The 27,035-nt window shown below is 55.8% G+C and overlaps 1 protein-coding gene across 4 annotated transcripts in view; it reads left to right on the top strand.

Annotated features, from left to right (window-relative positions):
* PHKB (phosphorylase kinase regulatory subunit beta) overlaps positions 1-17,390 on the top strand; it is a 96,702-nt gene extending 79,312 nt beyond the window's left edge. For 2 of the 4 annotated variants that reach the window (XM_053914598.2, XM_045188423.3), the window contains 6 exons: positions 2,177-2,379; positions 8,083-8,217; positions 9,052-9,181; positions 10,398-10,505; positions 11,859-11,999; positions 12,597-17,386. In XM_053914598.2, coding sequence (XP_053770573.1) covers positions 2,177-2,379; positions 8,083-8,217; positions 9,052-9,181; positions 10,398-10,505; positions 11,859-11,999; positions 12,597-12,734 — 855 coding nt within the window. In that variant the 3' untranslated portion in view covers positions 12,735-17,386. Of the gene's footprint in view, positions 1-2,176; positions 2,380-8,082; positions 8,218-9,051; positions 9,182-10,397; positions 10,506-11,858; positions 12,000-12,596 lie in introns of all 4 variants that reach the window. The other 2 variants (XM_053914599.2, XM_024551458.4) reach the window with 2 other exon arrangements.
* Positions 17,391-27,035: the final 9,645 nt, after the last annotated feature.

The following is a 27,035-nucleotide window of genomic DNA, read 5'->3' on the forward strand; positions in this document are numbered from 1 at the left end:
CCAGCCTTGTCAGATGCTCCCCACAGAGTCCCTCTGGTTAGCAGTCCCTCTCTGGGTTCTCAGGACAGGCCAGGGGCCCATCTCAAAGCTGCCCTGGATCCCAGCTCATGGGAGGCCTGTCTTCCAGGCGGTGGTAGGCAGCGAGCCCCGGGAGGACAGGGCCCAGGTCCTGCCCAGCACGGTCCCAGGGCGCCTCGGCACCCGGCCGAGTGGGTGCCCAGTGAGTGTGGCCGGGCCTGAGCTGGTGCATGCGCTGCTGTGTCGTGGGTCACAGCCGCTCGCTTCGCGTTTGTTTTCTCTCTGCACCGGTTACCTGGCTGAAACGTCCTGCGGTCAGAATGAAAACCCGTTTGCCTGCTTTCTCTTCTTCGGAAACGTGTGCTTCACTGCTATGAAGGACTTTAACTCTCTTTCCTGAGAGCAACCATTGCTCGTATTCCAGGCCTCTCCGCCAGCTTTGAAATGTTACAGTCAGTCATTTATTTTGTTGTGAACATTTAATACCAATGAGAAAGTGATTGTAGTAGTAAGAGAACTCCTGGAAAGAAGCTAAATCACACTTCACGTTATTTTTTCTGCTTCCCCCACATCACTGAAGGCAGGGTGTCCATCCCCATTTGTCCAGGCAGTAGCCTAGCCAGGGCCTGCCTCACCACGCCCTCCCCTCCAGTCGGGGCCTGGAGGGTAGCCTGGGGCGGAGCCCCTTCTCAAAGAAAGTGACAGGCTTTGGGAAGCAGCTTTCCCTGGGGTTTCCCTTGTACTGCGTCTTAAAGCACAGTTTAATCTCCCTGCCTGGGAGCCTACGAGAAGGTTTTGGAGATCTTTGAGGTTGCCAGTACCTGACACGTGGGGAAAGGCTAGCTTAGAGAGGTCCGTGTCCACTCCGCACAGTGTCTAGAGGCGGCCTGCAGCCTGGGGTCTGAGACCCTGCGCCCACTCCCTGGAAGCCTCGGAGCCCGTGCTGAGGCTGTGGCGGGCCCGCTCCCTTTGGAGCAGCACGAGTCCCAGGGGAGCAGTCCTGTTCAGAGCTGCCTGAGCCCGGGCGGCTGACAGCTCTGCCTCAGGGACATGGAGTCCATTCACTGGCTGCATCTAACCCTTTACACTAGAGAAACGAGAGTGGAGCATCCCAAGTTTGATTTTGCTCCTTTCTGAGAATGGAAATCTTGTTTCTACGAAGCACCTCCCGGTCACCTTGAGCTCCCTGAGATGAAATGGGGTTTAGTCGTCCCCTCTGGAGGCCCAGTGCGCCTTCCGGCCTCTGAATAAACGACCTCGCTGACTGGCTGGTACCACTCACAATGTACTTAATGAAGCAGCAGTCCAGCCTTCATCCATCACAAAATTGGGGCCACAGGCTCCCTCTTCCCCCTTCCTCATCCCTGCAAACACAAGAGCCCCGTGCTCTGCTTTCTTCCTGCCTCTCTAACCACCAAGCACGGAGCACCAAAGGCAGAGGCCGGGGAGGCCTGCAGAGCCTTCAGGGGCACACCAGCAAGGACACAGCAGGGACCAGAGGTCCCCTGTGCCAGCCTCAGCAGCACCTTCAGCTTTGAGCTGTTGTTGGCATTCCCCCATGTTTTCTTGTCTCCCACCTGGCGGGGACCCTGGTGGACTCCCATCGGCACCTACATTAGAATTTACGAGGCTCCTCGCACTCGGTCAGGACAGGCGGGGCCACGCCAGAGCTGGGTGCCCTCATCCTTAACCTTGAAAAGGCTGCAGTGTCATCAAAGGGCAAAAAGCTCCGTGTGAGGAGCTACGGAAGCAGCAAGAGACTCGCGCTCTCCGACGTTAAGTCCTGTGGGCTGGGCGGCGAAGGCCAACTGTTGGGTGCGTTCTGGCTCCTCGGGGATCTTCTGAGCTGCAGTCGCTCAGAACCACTTTATCTCAATAGGTGTTTATGCTCCTTCCCTGCTTCCAGCCACTCGCCCCACTCCTGAACCAGGTGCCTCACTTGCCCTTGGACTTCAGACCGGCCTAGCAGCCGTCGTGAAGTCTGGTGGGAACCACTCTTTGAAAGTTATTTTAATAAAAAGCAGGAGCAGCCATTCCACCTAATTCCCTAGCTCACGTAGAGTAATTTCCGCCTGCCAGTCATCCTGAGCCCTGAATTTTTTTTCTTTTATCTTGTAGCAAGTAGGAGGTTTTTATAATAAAATTCTGCCACTTCCAGGTGACTCTGGGTGCCTTTGGGCACGAAGAAGAGGTGATCTCGAACCCACTGTCACCAAGAGTGATCAAGAACATCATCTACTACAAGTGTAACACCCACGACGAGAGGGAGGCGGTCATTCAGCAGGAGCTGGTCATCCACATCGGCTGGATCATCTCCAATAACCCCGAGCTGTTCAGCGGCATGCTCAAAATACGCGTGGGGTGAGTGGCGGGCGCTGCGTGTGCCTCGAGAGAGCTGTGCGCGTGTCCCGTGTGGGCCAGGGCACCGCTCCTGCGAGGCCGTGGCAGGCTGAGTCACCTGGGTGATTTGATGTTTGCAAAAAAAACTGCATGAGACGTGATGTGTGAGTGGGCGCGTTGTCGTGGTGAAGCTGCCAATCACCAGCAGCCCATAGCTGCAGCCTTCTGATCATCCAAATCGTTTCCACGGAGAAATGTTCAAGCTTAATGCAAAATCTGATGCAGATTCATTGCTGTGCTGGCTCAGTTGTTTTGAATGCAAAGGCCACACAGTACACGGGCTCACTCAGTGGCGTCTGCCGCCCCCACTGACTGGTACAGTGAAGTCGTCGTTGTTCACGCGTGCGCGTTCCAGCCCACTGTCCTTGGCTGCCAGGTCACGTCGATGTGCACGAGCCCTTCTCACATTAGCAGCGGCTGCACTTTTCCGGACACACCTCATGTTCTTTTTTTTCTCAACTTCCTTATAAGTTAATTACCATATTTTTCGGAATATAAGATGCAACCCCCAAATTTGGGAGGAAGTGGGGGTGCATCTTATAGTCCAAATGTAGCTTATCTGGCTCGCTGGCTCAGGGCATTGGTGGAGCGGGGTTTTTCCCATTTTCCTCCTCTAAAACCTAGGTGCGTCTTATGGTCCGGTGTGTTTTATAGTCCAAAAATATGGTAAAGCTTTCAGGCTCGTTTATATCTGACTTTTTACTATTGTTTCTTTTTTTAAATGTTGATGATGATTAAGGACATGAATAGTTCGGTCAGCTTTTAACACCACATTGCCCCTGAAATGCCAAGATGCACAGGGCTGGGTGGACCAGGAAATGAGGGCGTCTGTCTGGGTCACGGCCCCTCTCACGCAGAATTCCCCTGCACCATGCACACCTTCATCCATTTGTCCAGCCTCCCCGCCTCTCAGGTTCTGGGGTTTTCAGCGTACTCGGGCCCCTGCTGCCTCAGTCTCTGAGCCAGCACCACCCGGTTTCTCTCTCTCCCCGGGTTAGTGCTGCCGGTGCGGCTGCTCAGCCTCACGGCCATCAGACGTCCCTCGAGCGAAGTCAGCCTGCTCAGGGGGCGGCGCTCCGCCCAATGAGGTCTGACTCACTGTCGCGCTGTCTGCTGACTGGTGCTGCGGCCTTGAGGACATTGCTGTACAGGGACGGCCCAGGCACGGCCTAGGCACGGCCTGTCCCCGGTGCCTGCAGGTGTACCCGTGTTCACACGGCCGGGCCTATACAGGGCCGTGGGGCCCCAGGTGCCAGACCGGACTCTGGCTTGTTGGCTGGTTTGCTTCCCCTGCAGGGCCTTCGCTTTCGACCCTGGATGTGAGGGGAGGGGGGCAGATGGTGTCGCTCTTCTGCTCTGTTCCGCTGGGGTCGGATCCGATGGAGTGGGTGAGTCCCCGGCTCCAGTGGCCAAACAGGCGGCTTGGTGTGCCTTATAAACTGTCACCCTCTCTGTCCCTCTGGGTCAGGATGAAGTCCCCTCTGCAGCCTGCCTGTCGCCTATCGCAGGGCGTGGCAAGATGCCCACACCATCATCCATTCGCTCGTCCAAAATTGGCCGGTACTACTTAGCATCTTGAAGTAGCTTCAGAAGAATGATTAAAGAGCTCTTTCTTGCTGTGGATCAGTGCGCTCTCTGTGGCAATTGGTTTTTTCCAAAAAGGTTGGCCCTTCTGGTTCGCCCGTGATGTCAGGTTTCCGTGTACATCATCGTCCCCCCTCATTCAGGGCCCGATGGAAGGAAACCGCTGACCGTGTGCAGCCCCACTCACCACCAGGGAGTGTTTCTGGAGCAGGAGGCTGCTCCCAGGACTGCGCAGGCGTGAGCCCGGCTCTGCAGGCCTTCCTGGCCGCACGAGTGAGCGGCTCGCTGTCCTCCAGCCAGACCTCCACTCTTAGGAAGGGGGATCGGGCCGTCCTGGGGATCTGCCACTTTCTCACTTGCCTGTGGGTGCGCTGAGCACGTCCCCGGTTCTTCAGACAGACAGGACCGGCCCAGGATAGCGATCTAATGGTTTTGGCCTTGCACATGCGCTGCGTTCTCTCCCTGCTTTGCATTCGGTGCTTTTACACGGAGTCGTCAGCTGAGGTTGGGTGGCTGCGGCGGGAAGGAGGGGAAGAAGTGAGACTGCCCCATGCAGAGAAAGGCGTGGATGCCCTTCTGTATTAGTAGTTTTAAAATCGATTAAAAGGCTTTGATTTCCTGTTAGCCCCCAATTTACATCACGTCTCCTACTGCTGTACAGTGGGAGCTTCTGTCCAAGGCTGTTGTGCTGTTTGTATTTCAGCCTTTTGAAGAATTCCACACTGAAAAGATTAGTTTGATCGGTATCTTTAAGTGAGTGAATGTATTGCAGTAACCTAACAGATAAGTTACGCTCATTTGTGCGCAGATGAACGAGAAACACCCACCTCCTTGCTTCAGTGGCTGGAGCATTTTTTCTGCAGTTGGCTCACCAAACTGCCGAGGTTCTGGGAACTCAAGGAAGAGGCCGGGGCGGGGGGGGGGGGGGGGGGGGGGGGGGCGGCGGAGTTTCTAGCTCTCCAGCTCGCTTCGTTTGCGGTGTGAGGTGTGAAAAGGTGAGTGTGATAGACTGTGTTTGGTTGTAATAACTCAAATGTTTGCAAGACTTCAAAAAGAATTTTTTAAATAAAGTCGTTATTTTAGAAGAGGGTAGCTCCTAAAGTCAAGTGGAGCGGCACGCATTTGAGTCACTCCAAGACGTGAGTTAAGAAGTTGAATCACCTGCTTTCCACCTGAGTCAGAAGAGGCGATGGAAAGGAGGTTGACTGCGTTTTTGTGACTCTGTGATTCCCAAGACCTCTTGGCGTGCCGCGCCGTCTTCCTTGTTCCTCAGAGAAACTCCGTGAAGTGAGCGGCACAGTGATAGCGATTCCCCCACCCGAGAACGGCTCGCCCGTGGGGCCGCGTCGGGAAAGCACAGAGCCATGTTCAAGTCTTGCTTTTGCCTTTCCTTGTGAAGCTGTCAAGTGTTCAGTGATGGATGAGCTGGCAAACCCCACACGACCACCACTTCAGCGGAGTAGCAGTTATCGGGGACGCGCATCTGCCGCGCTCGCCCCGTCTTTTCCGTATTAGGTCCCTCGCTCTCCCCCATCCCTCGTGTTGTGGTGAGGTGAGTGCGGGTCGCTAAAAAAGGCCTTTTTCTCGACAGTCACAATCCCGTAGTCACACTCCGCAGCGTCAGCAACGGTTTCTAATATCACCTGGTACCCAATTCTAATTCCAACTTCTGTAGTTGTCCCCAAACCTACTTTAAAAAAACATCAGGACCCCGAGCCAGGCCCACACGTGGCATCAGCCGGGACGCCCGTGAAGTCGCTTTTCTCTGGGGACCGCACCCAGCGCCGCTCCCTCCTCATGCCCTTGGCTCTTGGAGGAGACCGAAAGGCAGGTCTTCAGACTTTTTAGTTGGATGTTCTTTCTACGATAGTAAAAGGCCACCCACGTAAACCCGTAATGTTAACTAAAGACAGGACATAATCAACAGAAGAGAACTCTGTCTAACCTGTAAAATTAAAAGTAGAATTTTTTTATTCAAAGAGAGGTCCGCGGAGCAGTTTCACCTGAAATGTGGCAAGACTGCTAATTTCATAGGCACCTTCACCGTCACAGGATCCAAAGTCACTAAATCCTCGTGGCTCTTACGCTGGTGTGATGTGTGGACCACGGGTCGTTGATGATAATGAGGACAGCCACGTAAAGCAGTTCCCGTCTTCGGCACCAATGCAGGTGCAGTCTCGTTCTCCTTTTCAGCTGCCTGGAGAAGTGCCGGTCGTCAGACTCAGTTCCGCCACCGGTTTGCCGCACACGTCACAAACATTTATTCTGTTGTTCGTGAACGCTTCGCCATCTCTATTGTTCTTACCAACCAGCAGCGATTAAGTATGGATTAGGTGCTGCTGTTCAAACGGTGGTCTGCCCCTGCGTACCCCTCAGGCGTCTCTAAGGCCCATGTTTTACTGCGGTCTGCACCTTGCTGACCGACGGGTACCTCCCTGACTTCCAGAACAAAGGGCAGGGGAGGTGGCAGGAGACAGAGCAGAGTACCGCTCCGCCCCAGGGCAGCGGGTCGGGGACGGCCACAGAGCAGGGACGCATTGCCCTGTGGCCCGAGGCCCGTGGCCGTGGTCATCCCGTGAGGATGCCTTGCGGCAGCTCTGAAATCCAGCCTCGGCAGGAAGAAGGACTTTCCCCCTTCGATTGTTCCCACCCGTGTTTCCATCTCCACACCTGCAGCAGCCTCGAGGGTGGTTTCTCAGAGAAGTGCACCGAGGGCAGCACAGGAATACATTTGGGTGTAGAGACTGAGCCACTGTGACTGGCGTGTCTCCCGGCCGGCTGCGCTCCATGGCCCCCGTTGGGAGACCGGGGTGAACGGAAGCCCACTCTTCTCAGATGCTCAGCTGCACCCTCTCTGTCTGCTGTCGAGTGTTCACCGAAGGCCTGAGGGACAAGGCACAGGGAGCCCTGTGGGAAACGAGGTCCCCGGCGTCCTGGATGGTGTGTGGGGTCTGGTCCCCTGAGGCTTGGTCGTCCTGCCTGGGTTTCTGGGTTTGCAAAGTGAGCTCACCTGAGTTCTCTCCCCAACACACACATAGTACATGAACGAAACAGGGTGAACCTGTACAGACACTGATTAAAAGCTTCTCAGATTAGCCCTGAGGGGGTTGGGCATCCTCCTGCAAACCGAAAGGTTACTGGTTCGATTCCCTGCCAGGGTGCATACCTGGGATTCGGGTTTGGTCCCCCGCTGGGGGCGTGCAAGAGGCAACTGATTGACGTTTCTCTCTCACATCGATGTTTCTCTCCCTCTCTGTCTCCCTCCCTTCCCCTCTCAAATACATAAAATACGTTTTTTTTAAAAGCTTCTCAGATTAAAAAAATAAAATTACTCACACATAAAATAATTAAATGTTTTAAGCATTTCCAGGCATAAAACTATGCCACCTTGGGACACGCCAGGCACACAAACAGCGCTCCATGAACACTTGCCGAAATAATTATAGTAAAACTCTTTCTGTAATAAAAAGTATTTCATTAACGGCATTTGAGTACCTTTTAAAGAGTAAACTCCTTAAGAACAGTACATGAACAGCATTTAAATACCTATATGTAAGGAAGATTCTTCTGAAATCTGTTGGTTAAAGTGCGTTCTGTAATGTACTCGCTAAGTGATGACCGTGTCCCTCTGTTTCAATGGTGGGCACTTCTGCGATGTCCCCTGCATCGCAGAGAAAGCCCGCAGAGTAAAGGAAATAGGGAAATGCTCGTCCTCCCTGGAAGAGGAACATTTGTGTGGCTGCACGTGTCAGCCCTTTTCCTGAAATGAGCCACTTTTATCCTCTGTGGCTTCTGCCCGTGTCTCACGTGGAGAAAACAGCAGTATGTCAGTGTCTCTGTACAGGGTGGCGTCCTGCCCAGTGGGTGCCGTGTCGTTGGGCTCTAAAGCCCTCTCCTGTTTGAAGCCCACCCACGTGTGCAAGGGCAGGCGTCGTGTGGAAGAGGCTGAGCGTGTCACTTAACCCCGACCTCAGGAGTTGCATCAGTGGGTTCGCGAAGTTCCAGCGGCCCCTGCCCGCATCCAGGGTGGCTGAGCCCCGCGTCCAGGGTGGCCGAGCCCTGCGTCCCGTTCTGTTGCAGGTGGATCATCCACGCCATGGAGTATGAGTTGCGGATCCGCGGCGGGGACCAGCCGGCCGCGGACTTGTATCAGCTGTCGCCCAGTGAGGTCAAGCAGCTTCTGTTGGATATTCTCCAGCCTCAGCAGAATGGAAGGTAATGAGGGACCCTCTAGATTTACGGGAACCTCATCCTCGGTACATACCTGAAACAAGGCAACAATGGGAAATACAGAGTAGCGGATGGGGAGTGTGCACAGAGGTTTTAATTCAAACACCTGTCTTCAGGTGTGGTTTGGTGTCCACTTGAATTTCATACACTTCCCAGGTGTAGTTTGTTGACGCTTCTTAGTTTTTACTGTTCTGTGCAGAGCATGGAGTATTAGGCCACTTCGGGCGGCCCCATTCCGAGTCTCTGCGGTGCTCCCCACTTCCTCCCACCGTTCTGGCCTTGGGGTTGGTTTGGGTCTGTGCCCAGTATGTCCTTGCCTGTCCCTCTGTCTCCCCAGGGAGATGGCGAGGCTCCTCGGGGCCCACCCCTTCCGTAGACTTGCCTTGTGCGGAAATTGGAGTAAGAGCAAAACAAATGCTGTGGATTGCATGGAATTGAAGAATTTTTTTATAACAGAAAAGGCTTTGATATAATCATTTAAGCTGCTCCTGTCTTTTTCAGGGAAGCTGCTTTGGGTATTCAAGTCATTTAATCACGTGGAGAGATTTTTAACCTTGTGACTTACTAGTGAAGAACATTTTGCCTGTTAAATTTTTTAAAACCTAGGGACTCTCTCCTTCCCTGCAAGCCCTGCTTTCTCTGTGAAGTGTTGCGTGGTCTCCGTGGCACACGCCGGAAGGCGCACCATCGAGGGGCCCGGTGTTCACGGCCCGCCGCACTGGAACAGCTAACCCCCAGGGAGAGCCTTGCTTTCCGCCAGGACTAGCTGTGTCTCTCGCTGAGGCTGCTCCTTGCTGAGGCTGCTCCTTCGGTTTGCAGGTGCTGGCTGAACAGGCGCCAGATCGACGGGTCTTTGAACAGAACGCCCGCGGGGTTCTACGACCGCGTGTGGCAGATCCTGGAGCGCACGCCCAACGGCCTCGTCGTGGCCGGGAAGCACCTGCCGCAGGTACTGCCCGGCGTGCTCGCGTCAGGGCAGGGGCCGTGGGGGGCCCGGGAGCGGGGCAGCCCCCCCTCTGCACTGCAGGGCACGTTTTCTCAGGGAGCCTCCCTGACGCGCGGCAGTGTGGCGATACGGAAGTAACGTCGATTAGTACAGCTTTCAGGCAAAATGTCCCTTTGGTGAAGCCAGGCTTCTTGTAGAGCGGACTACAGTTGAAAAACAGAACTCACTCAGATTGGAAAGAAGTACTTCCGGCCCGACTGGTTAGACTTAGTTTCCAGTATCTCCTCCCCACAGGTACCGGACACCCTCCTTTAAGTGCTCGTGGAAAAGGGAACATTAACACCGTGTTGGACGGTGCAGAGTGCAGTGGGGGGACCACATGTAGGGGTGAAGCCTTATTATAGCAGGCACAGTGACTGTACTCTCCTGTGATGGGGACAGCACATCCCTCCGGTCCCCGCTGGGCTGGAAGTCGGTCTCGTCCAGAGGCTCCAATAGACCCTCCCTGAGGGGCAAGCACAGGAGTGCGACTTGTCATCCCCGGGGCCTCCGCTGGCTGGCAGTTCCAGCGCCTCCACCCCCCCACCCCCCCCCCTCGCCTCCCCGCACACACCCCTCGCCTCCCTGCCCCCACACCCGGGCTGAGGCTCGGATTGGAGTGTGCTCTCTGCTCTGCTGTCTGCGGGGTGCGAGGCGAGCGGAAGGCTCTGCAGCACTGATGTTGTAAACGGAACGCAAAGGGCAGGGCGGAGGCGTTTAGTTCTGCCAGCTCGCAGTCGGCCTTCCCGTGCCCGCTGCCACCCTCGCGTACCCATGTGCCCGGCTCGGAAAGGACCTGCCACAGAGATGGCACACGGGCACCGGCCAGGGGCTCACACGCGGGTGTCTGGCAGCAAACTGGGCTCCTCGCGTTCACTCTAGAGACTGTACGTGCTCATCTGTCGTCTGTCTTTGACGGTCCTTTTGTGTATCGAAGGGATTTTCTAATATAGTCCTTCCCCCCAAAAACGGTAATGTGGTGAAGATAGCCACTAAAACCAGGAGGTTCGGTTTCCCCTAACAGTCCACTGAGCACACGAAACCCAGCCCCAGAGCCACGCGTGCCCCCAGGGCTGTGCAGAAGCGGAAAGCATTGTTGATTAGCCGTGAAGTCCCTCTGTGCGGTGGGGACCAGAGTGCCAGGAGCTGCACGCTGACGCTGAGCTGTTCCTTCCCGCAGCAGCCCACCCTGTCGGACATGACCATGTACGAGATGAACTTCTCGCTGCTCGTGGAGGACATGCTGGGGAACATCGACCAGCCGCAGTACCGGCAGATCGTCGTGGAGGTGCGTACCGCAGCACAGGCCCCCGAAGACTCGTGCAGGGGAAACCGGCCAGGAGGCCAGTTTCCTGACCTGGAGCCCCGGCTGTGGGGCCCTGAGGATGGTGGCACTGCTCACTCCACCCCAGTCAGGGCCTGCGAAGGAGTCGGACACCTGGAACCCTATAGGGCGGACAGTGGCTGGCCATCTCTCTCCGTGCACACTCACCCTTGCGCAGCGAGCGTGTCCACGCCACCGCGAAAGACAGCCAGTCGCCGCCTCTGTCTGTTTTCTGTGCAGCTCTCTCTGTGACAGAAATAATGCGTGATTGCTGTGGAGAGGCTGGGGTCAGGGGAAGGTGGGGTCGTGGGAAGGCCCAGTGCCTGTTTGCCCTGTCAGCCTTTCGCTGCCTGGGGCCCCACCTCCAGGACCACCTGTGCCCGTAGATGGGCTTCCTGTTGACCGGAAGAGAGCCCTGCCTGAGCGGAAGAAACTTGACTTTAGACCGGAGGGGAACTTCGCCCTCTCCTGGTTCACGCCCTCCTCCAGGGTCTCCCACGCTGTGGTCCCTGGGTTTTGCATGTTTCGTGTGGTTCTTTTTAGGTTTGATTTGGGGCTTTGCAATAAAGACAGGAAGGTCCTCGCACTGGGGGTTGTGGGGTCTTGTTCACACCCCAGGTACAAAGTAGGAGCCATGGTCATGGTCAGAGAGTCTCTGCCAAGCATTGCACGCTCAGACACGGCCTGTGCACGGCGCAGTTCGTCATCCAGAATAGCGTCCCACTCCGGGTGGACGTTTGGGAGAGCCAAACAGCCGCGCGATGCCTCCCACCCAGGCCCGGACCAGAGCGCACTCTCGTCACACGGAGGTCAGAGCCAAGTGCACGCTTAGAGACAGAGCCGTCCCCCGGGCAGTGCCGGCACAGAGCCAGACGCACGTTGGGGTGCTGGGCTGTGAGCTGCTCGATCGTGAGCCTACATCAGAGTCCTCACGAGCTTGCCTGCCTTCTCGGCCCTGTCCTCCCGCCCCCTCTCAGGCGGCCCCAGCCCCGCTGGACACTGGTGTTGGCGTCTTGCCAACGACGAGTAACGTCCAGGGTGAGCACAAGCTCTGGCGCCCACAGTGGAGGGTCGTAGACAGGACAGAGAGAGTTATTTTCCTAAGTGACTGGTTTTACGTCATTGCTGGGCCGTACTCCGGTAGCCGCAGGTGTGCGCAATGACGACAAAGGTGCCGTCCCCAGCGCTGACGCCACCAACAGGCCTGACTCGGAAGTCTCCATCCGCGGGCGGCCCTGAGCCCGGTGTCGGGCAAGTCCGAGGAAAGAGGGTCAGTCCACGGCCACTTCATGGGCGTCCCTTGTCCGTCTCTTGCAGCTGCTCATGGTTGTGTCCGTCGTCCTGGAGAGGAACCCGGAGCTGGAGTTTCAAGACAGAGTCGACCTGGACAGGCTGGTGCAGGAAGCATTTCGGGAGTTCCAAAGCGATGAGGGTCGACTGAAGGAAGTGGGCGCCCGAGTAAGTAGAGCAATGGCTTCCTGTAGGGTTATTCTCTCCGTCTCAGTTCTTCAAAATGTCTCCGACGTCTCACCACTTAACTCATACAACAGACTAACGGGGTGCAGAATAGAGTCCCCCGGTGGGGGGGTCGGGTCTGATGTCCCTGAGGGGTCAATGTTACCTCTTTGCGAGTCGGTTCGACCGTGAAGTTCTGGCTAAAGTGACGTCGAGGACAAGATGAGGCTCCTTTCTGGAGACAGCAGCTGAAGTGTGTTTTCCGGGCAGGGGCCTGGACCCCGGGAGGCCGTAAATCCCCCCGGGAGGGAGTGTGCGCACCAGGCCCCCCTGGGCTGGGATCGCGGTGCAGCGGTCATGTCCACCACAAAGAGGGTCCCTAAGGAATGAGCAGCACCTGTAAACAGGAGGGCCCCGGGCGTGCGTCTGCTGCTTACGTGCTGAGAAGCTGCCTTGGGAGAGGGAGAGCCGGGCCCCTGGAGCTCCTTTCCCCACGCGGAACCCTCTCTGTGGGCCGATCCCCCAGCTGATGCTGATTCCGCAGGTCAGCTCCTCACTGACCACGACACCAAGCGCCTCGCTTCCCGCTTTCCCTTGCAGGGCGACATGACCTCCTTCTACAACACACCCCCGCTGGGCCAGAGGGGCACCTGCAGCTACCTGATGAAGGTCGTGATGAACCTGCTGCTACAGGGGGAGGTCAGGCCAAGCGGCGACGACCCATGTCTGGTCAGCTAGCGAGGAAGCGGTGGGGCTCGGCGGAGGCCTGCCTTCCCGGGGTGCATGCGGTCTGCATGGAAGCCTCATCGCCATGTCGGTCCTGCCGGGGAGGCGGTTGCCCGCCTCTGCCAAAGCCGTTGGGCCTGCCGCCTGCCTGGGCCCATCTCTGGTGAGAAAAGCTTGTGTTCCGGGACAGACGTGCTCGTGGTCATGCCAGCTGCAGCTGTAGTCTTTGCTCTGAAGTGCTTGCGACTTGAAAGGTCCCCACTGCATGTTTTACGATCAAATAGCTCATCAAAATGAATCGCTGCCTTTGGACTGAATTCCCCACTCGCTGCTGTGAAAGCGGGTGTGCCGAGTGGCCGTGCCCCTGGAGAGCAGAGACTTCAGAGGGACGGTGACCTGTGCCGGCGGCGCCGTCACGCTAGAAGGTACGCAAGTGCATCGTGAAAGCAGAGCCAGCCAGCGGACACTTTGATTCTCGGAAACTGCATCACTGGTGAAAGTTTAGTTTACAGAACTGTAGAACTCTTATCTTGTGAACGTGACCGTGGCTTTGTGTCTGTGCTAACCGCAGGGGCGGGACTAAACCCAGCGATAAATCGATCAAGTGTTTGTAATCCCTGCAGGACAGACACCAGAAACCTGCTCATTCATTTTCTGGGCGTTCTCGCTAGGAGCAGGATGTGTGTGAGGCTGTTCAGACGTAGGAGTGGTTAACCCCGTTTGTATTAGTGAAACCAAAATAAACGTCACTAAATTTAGTTCCGAATGAACGACTGCCCCTGGACACATTCTGTGTCCTCACAGCGCTGAGTTTGTTACTCCCGAGTATTTTCGTTCGGTTGACGTGGAGATGGACTGGACGAGAATCCGTGGTACCTACCGTTACGCATAATTTGCTACCAAATTTCCCTAAGAAAGCTTTAATAAAAGTAGAAAGTAGAGTAAACAGTTATATCTTATGAACTTGTTTTCTGAGTGTTCCAGTGCAGCCCACGAGTTAGAGGGTTTTCTTCTCCCTGGTCTTATTAGAGAGCGTCCCCTGGGAGGTCACACTTGCCACACAGAACAATGCAGCCTCCTGGAGGGTCTCGACGGGATCTAAGAAATAAAGGACAGGTGGCGTCAGTGACAATCCAATCGACATCAGACAACAGTGTTCGTGAGCACACGGAAAAGTCGGGGTCGGGCCGCACACACCGTAGCTCTGAGGCGCGCCGCTGTGCCCCCACCGCGGAGGCCACGCGCCTGCTGGCTGGCAAAGCTGCGGAGGACAAGGCCAAGCATGCCCTCGTGGAACATCCTAACGAGAGTGGTAGACGAAGAAGAGAATTACCTAGCTTGGTACACTGAGAGAGTGATGAAGCTGTAAGAAGAGAACGATGAATCTGGTTGATAAAACGAGCATGAAAAGAAAACTATGAAACTCATGGAGGGGGAACTGAGGACTGAGTGACATGTCCTAGCTGGGGAACTGGAAGTAAAAACAAAAAACACATGAATGATTTAATGTTCACTGAAGGCTGGAGCAAAGTAAACTGTGTTGTGTTTTTAAGAATTTTTTTAAAAAGTCTGATTAGCCCTGGCTGGTGTGGCTCAGTGGATTGAGTGGCAGCCTGTGCATCAAAAGGTCACTGGTTCTATTCCCAGTCAGGGCACATGCCTGGGTTGTGGGCCAGGTCTCCAGTAGGGGGCGCATGAGAGGCAACCACACATTGGTGCTTCTCTCCCTTTCTCCTTCCCTTCCCCTCTCTCTAAAAATGAATAAATAAAATCTTAAAAAAAATAAAGTCTGATTAGCCGAGCAGCGTTGCCGGGAGTCTGCCGCTGCCTCAGTTGAGACTGAACGTCACCCGCGAATGTGTTTTTCCTCCGCGCGCTTCAGCTTCCGGCCTCAGCCGTGCGTGTGCAGGACTCCGAAGCTCCCCCGTGCTCCTGGAGGCATCAGGGTGCGACACACTACCGACTTCGGGTTTCGGTGGAATTCGAACTTCACTGTTGGGAAAGATACGCTGGCGTCCGTAAATGCTGGCGTTCACCTCCACAGAAACCAGTGCCCGTTTCCCTAACCGAAAAGCGGAAGACGGTAAGAATTAGAGCGCAGAACTCGTGGGTTGCAGACGCCCCTTTGCCCTGCAGAGCCAGAACGCGTCCCCAGCCGTCCCAGAGACGGGCGGAGACCGCGAGCTCGGGTCCCCAGGCGTGACCACAGTGACACCCGACTTAAAGCTCGCCCGTCACAGCAGCCAGTGTCTGTGTAAGTTCTTCCTACGAGCGACGTCTGTTGGGGACTCCTGACTGCACCTCAAATTCCACTGCATTTCCAGAGCATTGTTTGTACAAACACGGTATTTTCCAGATCCCTTCCCATGTTAGTAAGTCTGAAAAAGTCCTGTTTCAGTTTTAACAAGTCAGAGTGTGGGGTCACCCGGATGTCGCCTTGAATGTGATCGATCAGCTTGCAGTGCCTGGGGACAGCAAATGACACGGAACACCGGGACAAACTACCTCTGCAGCTCGGAGGCGCCCTGAGCCCTCCGTGAGCACATGGTGTTGGAGAGATGGCACGTGACCCTGGAGGGGCCCACAGAGGTGCAGACCATGGCTCGGGATGGGGACCACGTACACAGCGAGGAGAGGCCCAGCAGCCTCGTCCTCCACAGCCGGATCGTCACACTCCTCTGTCTCGGGACAGGAAACATGAACCAGAAACGAGGGGAAGATCGAGCCAAACACCGCCGGCAGCAGTCCTTGGCCTGGGCCCAGGGGCTGGGAGGGCAGAGGGTGGCTGGGACTCATTGGGATGTGCCTGGGGCCCCACTACTGGCCTCCCAGAGGATGGGCGGCTGAGGACAAGGTCAGTGGACAGATTACGAAAAACCTGACGCACCTGGAGGGACTCAGGTGTGCACTTGAGTCAGGATCTAGGGAAAGGGCAGAAAATATCCTTCCAGGGCGAGGGCTCCTCCCACACCGCACAGGCCACGCCCCGCATTGTTCTCCTGTAATGTTACCAGCCAGCCCACAGGGCCTCCGTGTGGCTTAGAACTGCGCACCCTTTCTGGGCGCGCTCAGCCTGCGGGAACAAGGGCTGGCACCTTTCTGCACAGGCAGCTGTTTCTCTGCGTGGAGACAACCCCGCACCAGAACATGCGGCCGGGAGAGCCAGCCTAGCTTGGGCACCTCGTGTAGTGAACAAACCATGTGACTGTCACAGCTGTGCTCCCCGAGGAAGGGGACAGCTGTTGGGAATGGGCATTTTGGTCTTTCACCTGGGAGGGAGGGAGGCAGATGAGGAGCTAAGGCCGTGGCCCCCAGAGCTCCTTATCCCCAACAGCAGGTGGTTGGAGAGCTGGTCCCAACCCGCAGCTTGCTGCCTGTGAGGGGCTTCCTGGCAGCGGTGAGGGGGTGTGATAGCTGCCCTTCTGTCCCCTGTGATTTTGTTTTCATACCACAAGACCTAAGCTGACTCCACTTAGGGGCACATCCTGTGTCCAGGGACCGTGCCTTACAGGGTCAGGTCCTCCCTCCACGCAGGGTGCACTCGGGCTCTTACTTACCGCCTGAGAAGGAGGGACCCACTGGAAACAGCCCGGAGACAGCAACAGAGTTCAGCTCGGGAAGAGGTTCAGAGGCCCGCCCACGCCGTGTCTGGGCACCCACAGAATTCCCGGTCTGAACATCAATTTCCTTTACACAATAGAACATCCTCCACAATGAATGCTCTGGGAGAAGTGAGAGGGGAAAGGAATCGATGAAAGAAGAAGCGAAGACACAGTCAGACAGTGAGGAAGGAAAAGGAGCTGAGGAAAAAGGCTCATAAATCGGAAACTGCCAAGGGCAGCACACACCCAGCCGAGCTCCACAGTGCTGACTCGGGAAGCCGGGCGGTCGGCCCACCGCTGGGCGCCGAGAGCTTGTCGCACACCGGGCGCTGAGACGGGAAACAAAGACAAACTTCCTCCCCTGGTGGAGCTTCGGGTCCGGTCGGGGGAGGGAACACGGGGTGATGGCTGTCAGAACGCCATGGAGAAAAACAGACGGGAGGGGCACAGAGTGGCAAAGGTGACCTGTTGTCCTGTGGCTGTGGAAGGGCCTCTGCCAGGACTGACGACTGAGAATCCAATGGACACGAGCAGACGGGGTGGGCGAGGCTGACCGACCTGGAGAAGCCTGGCATTCGCCAGTAGGGAAGGCTGCGGCTGAGGCCGGAAAAAGGCAAAGGTGTGACAACATTGTCCCTAAATAAGAACCGAACCTTCTGATAACAAGAACACAGTATGTTCCAGAAAAATCAGAGCCACATTGAACATCATGGGGAAGTCAGGACCACCCCCCAAAAAAACCCCCTGGCTAAATCCTCCTCCTCCCTTGTGAGAAGGTCACCTGGGACGCACCCATGGGGCAGAAAAGGAAGGTCCCAGCGCCACCTTGCTGAAAGCAGGCAAGGAGCCCAAGAAGCACGAAGACCTGGCATGCGTGTGTGGACTCTCTGGGAGCCCACAGTAACGTGAGAAAGCAGGAACTCAGCACCACCCACCACCCGCCATCCAGGTCCCTGGACGTGGTAGAGAAGCGTGGGCGAGCCGGGACACGGGGCCTCCCGTCGGGTGCTCTCATTGAACTACTGTGGCAGGTGGAAGTGGCGATTCGGGCTCGGTACCTGTGGAGCCCACCTGTGAAGATGAGCGGGTACTGGGGGTTAGGGGCCTTTGGGGAGGTGTTTGTTTCCTGAGACTCGGGAGTGCGGGGGTCTCAGGGTCAGCACACAGTCCTGGCTTGTTGGAGTCAATGTGTTTTGATGGGGAGACCTCAGGTTAGGAAAGCACAGCTCCTGACCTAGTTTCGCAGTTCAATCGAGCCTGCCCTCTGGCCAGCTTCACACGGGACTCTGCGCTGAAAAGGACCAGGGTGAGTCCAAGCAGAAGTGAACTATTTTGAATGCAATTTTTTCTGCCATTTTCTTATCCTGAAAAAAACAAAAATATAGGGCAGTGATTCTCCAGCTCTTGAAATCATGAATCTGCCCTCGGCAACAGAAACATCATTTCATCTTAAGATATTTTTCTGGTTCTACTTGTTGTTTCTTGTTGACCCCCGTTAAAGGTCTTCCCTTTTTTCGGATTCATAACTCCTTGACTCCTCAGTTAATTTTACCCCGACTTAGGAGCTCACCGTCGCCAGTTTCTTCCTGGTGGTCCAGGTTGATTAACACTCACCTTGCACGTGCTCTGACCTGCCCGTCCAGGGTCAGGCCCCAGGCCTACTTCCCTGTTCCCTTCCAGCCGTTGCCAGACTGACTGTAAACACCTCGTCCATCTTGTCCACAAGCCTACCGCCTGCCCTTCTGAGTCAGTCCCGGCCATGCCCACGCTCTTCAGACAGGCACAGGTGGGGTCCTCTCCTACTCTGTCCCTGCGTCCTCCCACCCCCTCCTCCTCCCACTGGTCTCTGTGTCGGCGTGCCCAAGACCACCACATCATTCCGCCCAGGCACGGACGGAACGCAGACTGCACTGCTGTGCCCACCGTTCCATGAGGCCGATGCCCGCAGCACAAACCTTCTGAGGCCCCGCCCCCATAGCGGCCCAATAAATTGGGCATCTCCCCCCAACCATGCAGCAGGAGCTGGATAAACGCTTGCTGACAGACAGGAAAGAGGGTGGCTAGGAAATATTTCCTATGAATGGGCGTTTCCCCAAAGGGAGAGGTAATTGTCTGGCTGTCTGAAAGGGGAAAAGGGGCCCGGGGCCGTTTTGGTAATTTTATGTTACAAAGGACTGTGCGGTGAGCGTTAGAGAAATCCACTAAACCCGCACATGTTTCTCTCTCCTGGAAAATGAAAGGCAAAAAAAAAAAACCCGGTCAGCTCGGTGCTTGTGAGAACCGCCGATGAATTATGCCACTCGTTTGACAGCAGAAAGCTGAGAACTCCAAGTTTGTAAAAATAGCTTTATAGTCACATTCGGAAGCTGGAAGCTTTTACGCAAATGAATAATACAAGTGATTTTTCACCTTCCGCGGAGCAGGGAGGCGAACAACCAGAACGGGCCGAGTCAGCAGGAAGAGGTCCCCGCGGGTGTGCCAGGACCATCGGCCCTCCCTGCTGCTCGGTGCGAGGGTGACCAGCCCCAGCCCTGCTGCTTCTGGCCCAGCGCCCCGAGGCCCCGACAGGAGCAGGGCGGCCACCATTCGGTTAAAACACCTTCCCGGGGTCTCCTTCCGGGCCGTTCCTGCCTCAAATACCTGTTTAACAAGCCTTTGCGTGTACGTGTTGAGGGCGGGAGAGGAGGCCTCTCCTCCCACACGTGGTGCATGGTGAAGAGCCAGCGATGCCCACGGAGGCTTTTTGGGGGCATGTGCCACCTCCAGTGGGCATGGCGCCTCCCTGGCTAGAGCTGAAACCCAGGTTTGCTTCCGGCTCCCCAGGGCAGAAGCAGGCTTCCCCTGCAGCTGGGCCAGCCCCTGCTGCTGCGCTGGGGCCTCCCGGCTCCCATCCTCTCAGGCACCATCCCCAGCCTCCATCGCCTCTCTTTTCCGCTCTTCTCTGAACCCGTCCAGGCAGCATTAACACTTGCTCAGCTCCCTCCCATCTCCGCCTTCCTCCCTCACCCCCACGGCCCCTCTCCACCCACCCCGTCTTTCTCCTCCATTCACAGCCCAGTTCCTCACGCCCGCTCAGGTTCCATTTTCCTTGTCCCTGTCTGTCACTGAAATGACTGTTACTAAGGGCACTGATAATTTTCATGTCACCGAGTCCAAGGACACATTTGTAGCCTTGTGCCTCAGCAGTGTTTAAACAAGTACCTCTCCTGCCTCGAAGCCCCAGCTGCCCTGGTTTCCGGGCCCCATGCTCCCTGGAGGCCCTTTCTCAGCATCTTTTACCAGCTAACCCACTCCACCCACCCTGAAGATGTTGGCATCCCCCTGGCTCGGCCCTCTCCTCTACTCTGCTGGCTTTCCCTGGGTGGTCTCACCTGCCCGCAGGACCTCAGTGGTCAGTGACCCACTACCCAATAACCCCTTTGTCTGTGTCTTCAGTCCAGGTCCCCCCTCTGACATCGGACTCATGTTCAGCCACCGACTTGACTGCTCAGTCTAGAGGCTTCATTGTCAGTACACCCAGGAATTGAACTTGGAACGATCTCTCTCCCAACTCCTAAAACCCCACTGTTCTTCCAGTTCTCCCACGTCGCATTGGGGATTTTTCATCCCTCCCACCATCAATCAGTGACCAAGGCCTTTCGATCCAGGTCCTAACCAATCCCAAGTCAGCTCTCAGCTCCCATTTCCACAGCCACACCCTGATGCCGGCTCGGCCCCCAGTAGCTGGGCTTCTGCGATGGGCCCCTCACAAGCCTTCCTGCTTCCTCCCTGCCTCCCACCACTCCTCTCCCCTGCTGCCAGCAGGAGATATATTTTTGACATGAAAATCCGAGCGTGGGGGTGGGAGTGGTGAGGGGAGAGCAGGGAGACTTAAAACTCTCTCTTTTCTTTTTAAAGAGAAGCAATTAATTGTTCTAAAATAAAAATCCAAAATTCTTTCCCCAGTCCCTCAGATTCAGCCCCAAAGGCTTTGCCCCCATTTCCTCTGCCTCCTCCTGGCTGCACGCCCTCTGCCCAGCTCTCCTCTCTCCAGCTCTCCACGCACACGGCCCTTTGCGGGGAGCCTTCTCACAGCTGTGATTAGCTCCTTAAATCCCCGCCCCACCTCTTAGGGAAATGAGCCAAGTTCCAAAGTTGGTGGCGGGGAGGGTCATACAACTGTGCGAACATACGAGAAGCCATTGAATTGCGTGCTCGAAATGGGTGCGTTGCTTGGTCTGGGAAAGGCACCTCAGTAAGGCCGTCTTTGCGAAAGTAAAAGCCGGCCCCACACTGGGAGGAAACAGTGGGGCGGGGCAGGGAGCCGGTCTCTTGTTCATCACTGAGCACCCAGCCAGTGCAGGCTGCCCCTTGAAAGTTGGGGGGCCAGTGGGGAAGAGGGGAAGTAAAGGGCAGGGCTGATCTTTTGAGTGGGAGCGCTCTTCTCCATGTGTTTTTTTAATTTATTTTTTTCTTAGATTTGGGAAAGGAAGGCTGGCTTGGATCCGGTCCACCCTGATCATTTAGATGCATTTTATAGAAGGCATTGAGACCTCTGTCACACTGCAGAGAGGGAGCCGTGGCCCTGACCTCCGGGGCCCTAGGCCCACTGGACCCTGGGGCTTTCTGCAGAGGTTGCCCAGGGCCACCCTGCATCTTGGTCTTCACACAAGGCTGGTGCACAGCCCTGGCCCCCAGGTCCTGAGCTGCATGGGCGGAGGGGGCGCAGCTGCATTGTTGTCACTCACCAGCGTCCCTGTCACACACCCCTGACTACCGCCTTGTGGTGGGGTGTGGCTCCGCACGGGGGTTGCCCGCACCCGTGTCGGCAAGGGCACGCCTGTCACCCGCAGGAGCCGGTGCGTCATGGGGGGAGCCCCGGAGGGAATTCAGACTGAGCGCGTGCCCTCCCTCCTACAAAGCACTGACATGCGTTTGGTTCAGCATCACCCTGCAGCAAAGCAGACACGGTCGGTGAGCTCGGCCCCGTTTGGCTTCGTCTCCTTTTCTTTCCGGGTCACTGAGTCTCGATGAGACGAAATGTGCTCCAGCGAGACACTCGCCGTTTGCATCCTAACTAGAAAAGCAGCCTCATCTGCGTCCGCTGGGTGTGCATTGTGGCAGCGAGGTCTGGGTGGGAGACACACAGGCAGGCAAGTGGCCGTCAGGAGGGGGTCCGATCCCAGATTCAGCTTCTCATCACGGGCACCGCCTCCCCGTGCGGCAGCACCGCGGGCTCTGAGACCACGGCCTGCTGGAGACACTAGTTTAAAGCCTTTCCCGCCGCTGCCCCTTGCGCCTTGTTTCTGTGAGATATTGACGGGGCAGCTACAGGACGCGACTGCGGGGAAAGTGCCCAGGAGTGCACGTCAGTGGCTCAGCGGCGGGGAGGAGACCAGAAGCTCCGGCGTTTGCTCTGCTGTGACTCCCCACGCGTGGCTTCTGTCCGGGCCGGAGCCACTAGGATGCTCTGGTCGGGGCGCGAGCACAGTCCTCTGCAAGGCATCCTGGGTTGGCGTAATTCCACGTGCCCTTGCCCGACTGCGCAGCTTTAAAAGATTCATTTCTGGCCCTGGCTGGTGTGGCTCAGTGGATTGAGTGCTGGCCTGTGAACCAAAGGGTCACCAGTCAGGGCACATGCCTGGGTTGTGGGCCAGGTTCCCAGTAGGGGGCGTGCAAGAGGCAACCACACATCGATGTTTCTCTCCCTCTCTTTTTCCCTCCCTTCCCTTCTCTCTAAAAATAAATAAATAAAATATTTAAAAATTTCATTTCTGGATTTGTAATGATTGCGACTCTCGTAAGAAATTCATGCATTCATTCATTCATTCATTCGAAAACGTGGACCTAGCCCTGTTCTCGGTGCCGGTGGCCTGGAGGTGACCAGGGCCGGGGAGTCTCTGCTCTGAAGGAGCGTGTGCACAGACAGACCCATCAACAAGTAACGGACAGAGTGTGCCGTCAGACCGAGGACGCGAGGAAACGGACACAGGATCGTGGTCACGCGTCATGGAGGGACCGAGGGGCCCTTTATTTAGGAGGGCCAGAAAGTGCCTGTGAGGCAGTGACCTTGGAGCTGAGTGTTGGGAGGGAGCAGCCAAGTGGAGCTTTGAGAGAAGAGCAGCCTGGGGGGGCAGGAGGGAGGGGGAGGCTGCGAAGTCAAAGGCCCTGAGGCAGGAGCGAGAAGCTGCGTTCGAAGAGCAGAGGGAAGCCCAGAGCTGCCAGGCTGAGTGAGCCCAGGGGAGCGGGTGGAGGTGAGTCTGGAGGGTGGGGCTGGGGGCTGGATGGGGGGGGCACCCTGCAGCCTTGGCTAAGGGGTTGGCTTGTAGTGTGAGTACCGTGGGAAGGTGTTTGACGGTTTTATGCAGGGAGGGGACATGGACGTCTTGGAGTGGGGAAGAAGATTTGGGGGACTCCTAGTAGGATCGGATCTAAGAGGGACAGCCCCCGAAAGGCGAAGCCCAGGGGGGTTGTGCAGCATCTACCCCGCCTCCCTGGGGCCCTGTCAGCCCCTTGGCCTTTCGCTTGAGACTCGTTTCAAGAAGAGGCCGCCGTGGGGACCCCCACGTACCTGTAGCCAGTGTCCCCCATCCCCTTCCAGCTGGTGGTGGTGAATGAATGCCACTGGGTTTCTGAACTGAAGTGCCATTTCTTCATTGAAACAACTTGGGCACGTTTGCGGAGTCAGCTTTCTGCCTTTAAAACAGCCGCCCCAGAATTCCGGGTGCCTGAAGCCAGCCAGCAGCCCCCGCCAATAGCCCCTGTCGCCCGGGCCCCCGTGTCAGGGGACAGACAGGAGGCATCGAAGGGCTTCCAGGGTTCTCTTGTTGAAGGGCTGGCCGCGGCTCTCCTGAGACGCCGGTCGTGGTTTTTCAAGGCAGAGATTGCCCGTTATCCACGTCGTCTGCGTTCGGAACCCGGCGCAAGCGTCCTTTCCTCAGAGTTGCGCTAAATGACACATGTTTTCTGCTGACTCTGGAAAAGAGAGCATTTCTAAAACCTATACCACTCTTTTCCGGGGGCAGAAATGGAAATCCAGACACTTAGGAGAAAACAGCAGCAAGCAGCCGTCGGGATGGTTTCCCACGATGCAGGAGCAAGTCCTTCCGTTCCGCATAGACGGGGTCACCAGTGGGGTCAGCGGGGTCGGCGGAGTGGGCAAGGCGGACAGGCCTGGGAGAGGGATTTGGGTTCTTCCGGATTCTCTGCCGACGTGCGATTTCAGCTCCCATGAGTGCTTTTCCGGTGAGCTAACACTGAATTATAGCATTCTTTCCTTTAGCAAGGTCTCTTGACAGCCAGAACTAAGATAATGGTAATGGGGGGGGGAGTGGAAGGAGGAAAGGGGTGTCTAACCCGCTTTTATGTCTGTTGAGATGGGGAGAGGAGGGCACAGGGTCAGCTCTGAGGCAGGCCCAGGGAGAGGGCCAGGCCATAGGGCTGACAATTTTATAGACGCTATTTTGCCCATGAAGAAAAGACAATCATCAAAGTGCTTCCATAACAGTCCCTCAGAAGCAGGACACGATTCTGACTCTTTTTCAAGGAACCAGAGAGAAGGCTGTGCTGTCCAAACGCCGTGAGCAGAAGGCGCCAGGAGAGAGAGGACAGGGACTCCTCTCTCTGTCGCTGCCCGGGAGTCCTTGGCTGCCCCCTGGCCGCGGCCTCGCCCAGCTCAGGAAGGCAAGGGGTGTGTTACCAGGGCCCCAGAGCTCCAGCGCCTCCTTTCCCAGAAAGATTTCCCCACCCAGCTGCGCATCGGGGGATGCTTTCCACCTGGAGTAGCCCTGTGGGTCAAAGCCATTATCTCTAGAAGATTCTCAGTCGTTGCAGGCTCCAGGCTAATGAAACCACATTCATGTAATCGTCCAGGCTGGCCAACGGTAGGGCCCGGAGGCAGTTTCCATCCTCCATCACCCTCTCATTGCCTCTCACCTGACTGGCCCGCACCTCTTCCCAGCAGCTTTTCACACCTGGGTTTTGTCCTCTGGGCCCAGCTTCCCTCCAAGCATGGCGTCCAATTCACTTTCTCTTCTCTGCCCAGAAAACTTTTTTTTGACTCCCCACTGTTCACAGAACACAGAACACAGTCCAGATTTCTTCAGCTGCGTCTTGGGAAAAGTCCCACGTCTGCACCCTGCACCCAACTCACTCCCTGCTCACGGGGCGGGGCGCTCTGCAGCCCCTGGGCCCGGAGGCCTGCGTCCCCGTGCCCACGGCGGTGCGTGCAGACACCGCTGTTTGTCCTTTTTGCAGTTTCCATTTGCAGATTTGTCGAAACGTCCATGGCGTGAACACCCCCGAGTTTCTCAAAGTATTTACGCACTTCCAGCTGGGGCATAAACACAATACCTGCTCCCTTCCTGCCGCCGTGGGAGGCTCGTCTCTGTCGGACACTTTGCCCAGGAGCTTGCTGTGAGGTAATGTACATGAAGTGACACTCTGGGGGACCCGGTCCCCACATGGTAATTTCCTCCCTGCCACCCGGCCAGAAGTGGCAGGTGGCTGGCCCTGGCAGTCAGCAGCTCGAAATAGGGTCTCTTGCGGCACACCCTCGTTCAAGGGTCGCCTCGTTCGGGGGTGCAGTGCCGGAAAGAACAGAGCCTTAACCCAAGGCAAAGCCATGGGGGATGGGGCTCCCCATCCTCCCAGCCCCGCTTCGCCCTGCCCGCAGCCCCTGCTCTGGTAAAACAGCAACGGCGCAAGGCTGCAGCTCCTACGCAGCCCCTCCTGCCCGGCTGCGTTTGGGCAGCGATTCCAATTTAATTACTGCGCCGTCACCATCGCGGCAGATGATCTCCAGTTGCCTCTCACACCCATCTGTTGGAAAGTGGTGTTAGCCGAAGCTCTCCAGCTACTCCAGGAAGGGATTGGAAGGCGATTAAACCAAGGGAAATAGTGTCATAGACCCTCAGAGCCGCCACTGACTGAGAACTCCGTGGTCAGAGACTGTGCCAAGGACTTTGCAGGACCGACTACTTCCTCTAATCCTCATTGCAACTTTGTAAGGTAGGGGGGCGTGTCTCCAGCTTAGTGACAAGGATACCAAGGCTCTGGGGTTCCACATCTTTGTCAAGGTCATAACGTGATAGAACTAGAATTTCTGCCCCAGTGGGTCAGCTTCCAGAGCCCACACTCCCAGGGCCTCCCGGGAGAGCGGGACCCTGGACTTGTTCCCTGAAGTTGTGCTTCTGCGTCTTCTCTCCGGCTTGTCCATAAGCAAATCGCTGACCTGCTCTGACTTAGTTCCTCGACAGCAGTAACCACGTGGGAGGTGGCTTCTCTATCCCTTGTCATGTCTCGGACAAGAGTCCACCTGTACGCCCTGGTGGCCTCACCATTAGGCGTAAAGAGAAATGTCCTTAGCCTTCTGTTCCCCTGGAAGCGAGACTGATGTGAATCTAACTTCTCCAAGTGAGTCGTGTGCATCTTCGGGCGGCTCCGTAGCATCCGCAGCCTCTAGCCTTCCTCAAAAGGCACAGATGGCCTTTTGGGATCGTGTTGCCGGTTTTGTTCCCTTCTTGGCAAATGCAAGTCAGCTACAAAGGCTACGGGGAGTTTTCAGAACTCTGGCCTTCATCCTAGCTACACTCAGAATAATTTTCTTCTCTACAAAGCTGCCTGCTGCTGAGTAATTGAACACTGCTCTTCATTTGTTAGGGGAGGGAGAGGACCGAGTCTGTGGTCCCTGTGGCATGTGGCATCGTTGTGTGTGTGTTTTAACTTTTATTCGTTGATTTTAGAGAGAGAAAGGAAGGGAGAAAGAGATAAACATCAATTTTGTTGTTCCACTTATTTATGCATTTGTTGGTTGCTTCTTGTATGCGCCCTGACTGGGGATCGAACACTCAACCTCAGTGTATCAGGACAATGCTCTAACCATCTGAGCTACCTGGCCAGGGCCATGGGGGTATCTTTCCTTTTTTTTATTTAAGATTTTATCTATTTATTTTAGACAGAGGGAAAGGGAGGGGGAATGAGAAGGACAGAAACATCAGTGTGTGGTTGCCTCTCCTGTGCCCCCTACTGGGGGCCTGGCCCGCAAGCCAGGCATGTGCCCTGACTGGGAATCGAACCCAAAACCCTTTGGTTCGCAGGCACTCGATCCAGTGACACACACCATCAGGACTTGTGGTATCTTTTAAATGCTGACTTTCTTCTTGTATTTTCTTTTGCCATTGGAGATTTACAGAACTAGCAAGAATATTGGAAGAAGTTATTTTCTGAAACCTCAATGTTTTAAGGACGTTTCCAGAAAACCTTTTGGTGCAGCAGCACCACCGTTTGGAAAGTCCCACTCACTTTAGAAGGTGAGCAAACCTGTGAACAGTGGTGTGTGGGTCAGCACTGCCAAGAGGTGTGGTCCAGGGTTGCCAACGCCACTTTTGAAGAGACCATCTTCACCCCATTGTACATACTTGCCTCCTTCGCCATAGGTTAACTCACCACGTAAGAGAGGATTTATTTCTGGGCTCTCTATTCTGTTCTGCTGATCTCTTTATCTGTGTTTATGCCGGTGCCATGCTGTTTTGGTTACTGTAGCTTTGTAGTCCAGTTTAATCCCAGAGACAGGGATATATGGCATATAATCTTTTTAATGTGTTGTTGAGTTTGTTTGCCAATATTTTGTTGAGGATTTTCGCATCTATGTTCATCAAAGATACAAGCTTGTAATTTTCTTTCTTTCTCTTTCTTTTTTTTTTTCCGTAATGCCTTGATCTGATTTTGGTGT

Source organism: Desmodus rotundus, chromosome 12, assembly GCF_022682495.2.
Source record: "Desmodus rotundus isolate HL8 chromosome 12, HLdesRot8A.1, whole genome shotgun sequence".
Classification (NCBI taxonomy): Eukaryota; Metazoa; Chordata; class Mammalia; order Chiroptera; family Phyllostomidae; genus Desmodus; species Desmodus rotundus.